Source organism: Protopterus annectens, chromosome 9.part0, assembly GCF_019279795.1.
Source record: "Protopterus annectens isolate FY-2018-M chromosome 9.part0, PAN1.0, whole genome shotgun sequence".
NCBI lineage: Eukaryota > Metazoa > Chordata > Ceratodontiformes > Protopteridae > Protopterus > Protopterus annectens.
This window is the reverse complement of record NC_056743.1, coordinates 50,733,336-50,739,406: the sequence shown is the minus strand read 5'-3', so window position 1 is coordinate 50,739,406 and position 6,071 is coordinate 50,733,336. Positions and strand designations below refer to the sequence as shown.

General features: G+C 38.7%; 1 protein-coding gene across 2 annotated transcripts in view; it reads left to right on the top strand.

The window, feature by feature from the left end:
* Positions 1-6,071, top strand: part of PRMT3 (protein arginine methyltransferase 3) — a 2,672,092-nt gene that overhangs the window by 2,020,353 nt on the left and 645,668 nt on the right. For both annotated transcript variants that reach the window (XM_044082552.1, XM_044082550.1), the window contains exon 13: positions 3,377-3,463. In XM_044082552.1, coding sequence (XP_043938487.1) covers positions 3,377-3,463 — 87 coding nt within the window. The remainder of the gene's footprint in view (positions 1-3,376; positions 3,464-6,071) is intronic.

The window sequence follows — 6,071 nt, the reverse complement described above, 5'->3', positions numbered from 1 at the left end:
CGAATGTTATAATATCGAACCCTATTCAGCGAAAGTTGAAAATATTGAAGCAACAGAAAACCAAATTTTTTCCTAGGGAAAGAATTCTGTTGTCCTTTTCTGTTGCTTCGGTATTTTCAGCACTGTGGTGGAAAGTTATGGGTCGGGTTCAGGTAAGTGTGCGATTGAGTGTGGGTTAGGGTAGTTAGGGTTAGGGTGCAGGTTAGGTATGTGTGCGATTGTGTGGACATGAGGGTTAGGGTGCGGGTTAGGTATGTGTGCGATTGTGTGGACGTGAGGGTTAGAGCGGGATAGGTGAGTTAGGGTTAGGGCACAGGTGAGGTAAGTGTGCGATAGTGACAGACCTTAGGGTTAGGGTTTGGGTTAAGGTAAGTGGATAGTTAGTGGTGTGTGTATAGTTTAGTGTAGGGTTAGGTGTAAGATTTTAGGTGTATGTGTGTGGATTGCATTTTGTTTGGTGTGCTTGTGTTGTGTCTATGTGTTTTGGAACAGCAAATTGTTTGATGATTACTGTGATAATGATTACTGTGGATCTTAGGGTTAGGGTTTGGGTTAAGGTAAGTGGATAGTTAGTGGTGTGTGTATAGTTTAGTGTAGGGTTAGGTGTAAGATTTTAGGTGTATGTGTGTGGATTGCGTTTTGTTTGATGTGCTTGTGTTGTGTGTATGTGTTTTGGAACAGCAATTTTTTTCCCTAGGAAAAAATTTGCTGTTCTGTATATTCGATGTTTTCAGCTTTCGCTGAATAGGGTTCGATATTAGAACATTCGAAGTTTTGAAACTTTGATGTTCTAATATAGACCCAAATATAAATATACAAAATTACAAGTATGAAAAGAAAAAAATAACATGTTTTATAAATATTTTCCTATTAAAATACGACCATTAAAACACTAAAAACTTACCTATAAAGTATTTTAATTTTAAAATGCAAGCTATATTAATAGCTTTGTTTATACCTGGATACTGTGTTGCATCTAATCTAAGTTGCCATTTTAATTCACAAATATCCAGGTGCAGATCAGTAATTTTCCCATGTGGATCTTTGGCAACATGGTCAACTACCAAAAACTTAAATCAATGATTACTGTGCTCCTTAATATGTCTAAACAGGATGTTAGTAATTTTACCCTTTCTTATATCATACACATGTTCACTAACTCGAGTTTTTAAGAATCTAGAAGTTTTTCCAATTAAAAAAAACAGGGCACATTTGGCACTTAGCCAAATACTCAGTGTTTACACTGTTACATTTAAAAGGCCTTTTAATAACGATGCCAAGGTGGCAGATTGTTGAGAATTTTGTACACGGCTATCGTTACTCAGACGAAGGTTGATGTTAAAACTGTTTGCCTTCCAAGCTTCTCCCCCATCTTCAGTCGTGGAAATTCCATTACCAGCCAAGAGTTCATTCCCCTGTTTGGGACCGTTCCCATTCTGTCCAGAAGCACTGGCATCAGATATTCCTTGGATAGTCTGCGTGGGCTGGGTTAAGGGAAGCCCCCAGACTTCCAAAGAGATTATTAGCCACTGGTAAATCAGTTTTGTCCATTAAATTCTGAATCTGTGCAGTATGTACTGCCAATTGCTGATTTATTTTGTGCAATAAGTCCAAAACTTCACCATTGGTAGCTGTAGAATCCATGGTGTATTCAAGTTGGGTAAAGATATATTTGGTAGTTGGTCCAATAGACCTATTGGGAATTTTAAATGTGGTAGGTGCAATTTTTGCACCCACATACTAGAAACTAAGGACAAATTTAAACTAAATGGTAAAAACATCATTATTAAAGGGCATTTTAATTGTAACAGTGTAAACATTGTGTATTTGGCTAAGTGCCAAATGTGCCCTGTTTTTTATATTGGAAAGACTTCTAGATCCTTAAAAACTCGAGTTAGTGAACATGTGTATGATATAAGAAAGGGTAAAATTACTAATGCCCTGTTTAGACATATTAAGGAGCACATAATCATTGGTAGTTGACCATGTTGCCAAAGATTCACAGGGGAAAATTATTGATCTGCACCTGGATATTGGTGAATTAAAATGGCAACTTAGATTATATGCAACACAGTATTCAGGTATAAACAAGGCTATTAATATAGCTTGTATTTTAAAATTAAAATACCTTATGGGTTAAGTTTTTAGTGTTTTAATAGGAAAATATTTATACAACATGTTTTTTTCTTTTCATACTTGTAATTTTGTATATTTATATTTATATTCATATTAATATTCATTTTATTTTTTCAGCATTGTCTTGTGATTTAATTAATTCAGTTAGTTATTTGATTCATGGGTATTTAAGGGCTGGGTTAACATTGTGTGTTTGTTCTGAGGAAGTCTCTATCATGAGAAGAAAGCGCTAAACCAATAACACTTTGCACCTGATTTGGAGTTGTGGTCTGTTGTGTTGGTTTACAGTTCTGTAGCTACCCTTATCACAATCCTCTGCCCTTGTACATTTAGTTACCCTTGTCAGAATCCTTTGCCCTTGTACATTCAGTCACCCTTGTCACAGTCCTCTGCCCTTGTGCATTCAGTCACCCTTGTCACAGTCCTCTGTCCTTGTACATTCAGTTACCCTTGTCACAATCCTCTGCGATTGTACATGTTACCCTTGTCACACTCATCTGCCCTTGTACATTAAGTCACCCTTGTCACAGTCATCTGCCCTTGTACATTCAGTCACCCTTGTCGCAATCCTCTGCCCTTATACAGTCACCCTTGTCACAGTCCTCTTCCCTTGTACATTCAGTCACCCTTGTCACAATCCTCTGCCCTTGTACATGTTACCCTTGTCACAATCATCTGCCCTTGTACACTAAGTCACCTTTGTCACAGTCATCTGCCCTTGTACATTGTCACCCTTCTCACAGTCATCTGCCCTTGTACATTCAGTCACCCTTGTCGCAATCCTCTGCCCTTATACAGTCACCCTTGTCACAATCCTCTGCCCTTGTATATTTAGTCACCCTTGTTTCTGACATCTGTCCTCACCCACCCTTTCACACTGCCTTTGCTTCATACTGCTTTATTCCCCACCTAGCCCATATCCCTGACCACTAGTACATTTTCATCAAACACGCAATATTAATTATTTGATAACTAGAGACTTAAGTTGGACTGACCCTCTAGTAAACCCTGTATCTTCCCTTGTTCCACACTACCCTCACCCAGAATATCAGGCATAAGTCCCAAAAGATCACTCATGAATCTGTCCTCCTCCAGAATTGATTTACAGCTGTGTTGTAATGTGATCACTTAATATGTTTAGTTATGCTTCGTCATATTTCTTTCTAGTTAGGTAATCCATGATGACTTTCACGGGCCTAGACATTTTAACTAATATCCTGTTCATATTTTCATTTAACAGGCCGTAGACTGCAACACAGCATCAGTTTCTGAGCTTGACTTTTCATCAGATTTCACGCTAAGCATAAGAGAAGATTCTACATGTATGGTAGGTCACCTTGCTTTGTTGTCTTAGAAGTCATTTTAACTAAACTTTACAAGCAGGTCTGTTCTTTATAAATTATCTAGACAATATTGCTTGCTGTTTTATTAAATGTATTGTGAGCATTTCTTGCTCATCTTTGTTTATGCCTTGGTGAACAACAGTAAATCATTTTGAACTCCACTATAAACTGCCATTGCAAAGCTAGAGATGTTATGGTTTGAGTGGTACAGGAATCACCACCAATACCATGCTGGGATGGTGTCCCATTTAAACTATGGGCGAGATGTCCGGTGGAAGGAATCGCGACCAGTACCATGCTGGGATGGTGTGCCATTCAAACTATGGGCGAGACGTCTGGTGGGCTGCATTCAGGCCTGTTGTCCTTGTAACCTGGCAGCATGTGTGATGGTAGCTGCCATCTTCTTACTCCCATTCAATTGAAAGTTGTAGCAAGTAGACGTAAGCAATTGTAGCTGGGAAAGGGACCATCCATGAAAAATGGGAAGGCAAAGGAAATGTACAAATGCGAAACAGTAAATACTGCCTGCCTTAGTATGAATTTATCACTTGTTAATTTATTCTCCAAATGAAATGCCCTGGTGGTAAAGTCACAAAATATGAGTTTCAAGTAGACATGCATCACTCTTTATAGTTAGATGTTAAGAAATGAACTTTAGGAACACTAACATTTAAAATCTCAACATTTCAACACATAAAGCAGGAAATCCTGAAAGTGAGATAAAAAACAATATGTATGTACACTACAGATTGTGAAAGCCTGCACCAGTCATCAGCCACTGGACAGAGTAGCAGTTTGCTGCCACATGATACAGATGACACCACCTGGTGATCATACTTCAACTACTTTCTAAAACAGTTAATGTCTCAACCTCTTCCTCCATTGGACACAGGCAGGAGACATTGGAAAGTGTGTAGGTGAAGGCAAAGAAGACAGGGGAAAGAAAAACATGAATACCAGACACAGGCCTGGTCACTTTATAAGTAATATAAGGAAATCATTTTTCATGGAAAAGGGTGTGAATCATGTCAAGTTTTTAAAAAAGGCATATGTTTAATGGAGGATAGAATATTAAGGAAGCAGATGAGGGGAAGATACTTTGCAAGTAATTGTAGTAAGTAAATGACCTAGATAGACTTTGTGTCTGTTTCTGCTGGAGTCTGTGTATGTCTTTAAAGAGTACATCTATGTAATCGTTAAAATAATTATTGATGGCAAAAGTCCATCATCTAGAGGCTTTCTGACGTATGTAGCACCCAAGTTTCATTAATCACTGAAGAGGGACACTTCAATGATTTCACTTCATTTCACAATGATTTAACTTCCAGCCAGTTTTTGGAGGAATGTGCTTATTACAGATCTGATCTGCAGACTCCAGAGCTTCCAGCAGTGGCCGTCAGTCCTTTCACCCCAGGCTGCATCCCACAGAAAAACGGCGTACGCTCACTGCAGTCTTAGACCCACCTCACTGTTTGGACTAAATGCAGTCTTAGACCCACCTCACTGTTTGGAGACACCGTTAGAACTGGGTAGCATATCGTTTTCCTGAGCTTTTGTTTTTTTAGATGCTTCATATTTGTCTTTGATTCTGAGTACAACTTTGCCAGACATCTTCCGTAGAAGATTTGTAAAAATATGAGAATGAACTTTATATGTATTTGTACTTCTAAGCAGTTCTATTTGAACTGTTTTATTGTTTTAGATATGCTTATATCTGCAGTTGGTACTGATTTTGACCGTAGCTGTAATCTATGATTTCTGCATGACTCTGTGTTATGTCTGCAGTTGGTACTGATTTTGACCGTAGCTGTAATCTATGATTTCTGCATGACTCTGTGTTATGTCTGCAGTTGGTACTGATTTTGACCGTAGCTGTAATCTATGATTTCTGCATGACTCTGTGTTATGTCTGCAGCTGGTACTGATTTTGACCGTAGCTGTAATCTATGATTTCTGCATGACTCTGTGTTATGTCGGCAGCTGGTACTGATTTTGACCGTAGCTGTAATCTATGATTTCTGCATGACTCTGTGTTATGTCTGCAGTTGCTACTGATTTTGACCGTAGCTGTAATCTATGATTTCTGCATGACTCTGTGTTATGTCTGCAGCTGGTACTGATTTTGACCATAGCTGTTGTCTATGATTTCTGCATGACTCTGTGTTATGTCTGCAGCTGGTACTGATTTTGACCGTAGCTGTAATCTATGATTTCTGCATGACTCTGTGTTATGTCTGCAGCTGGTACTGATTTTGACCGTAGCTGTAATCTATGATTTCTGCATGACTCTGTGTTATGTCTGCAGTTGCTACTGATTTTGACCGTAGCTGTAATCTATGATTTCTGCATGACTCTGTGTTATGTCTGCAGCTGGTACTGATTTTGACCGTAGCTGTAATCTATGATTTCTGCATGACTCTGTGTTATGTCTGCAGCTGGTACTGATTTTGACCATAGCTGTTGTCTATGATTTCTGCATGACTCTGTGTTATGTCTGCAGCTGGTACTGATTTTGACCGTAGCTGTAATCTATGATTTCTGCATGACTCTGTGTTATGTCTGCAGTTGGTACTGATTTTGACCGTAGCTGTA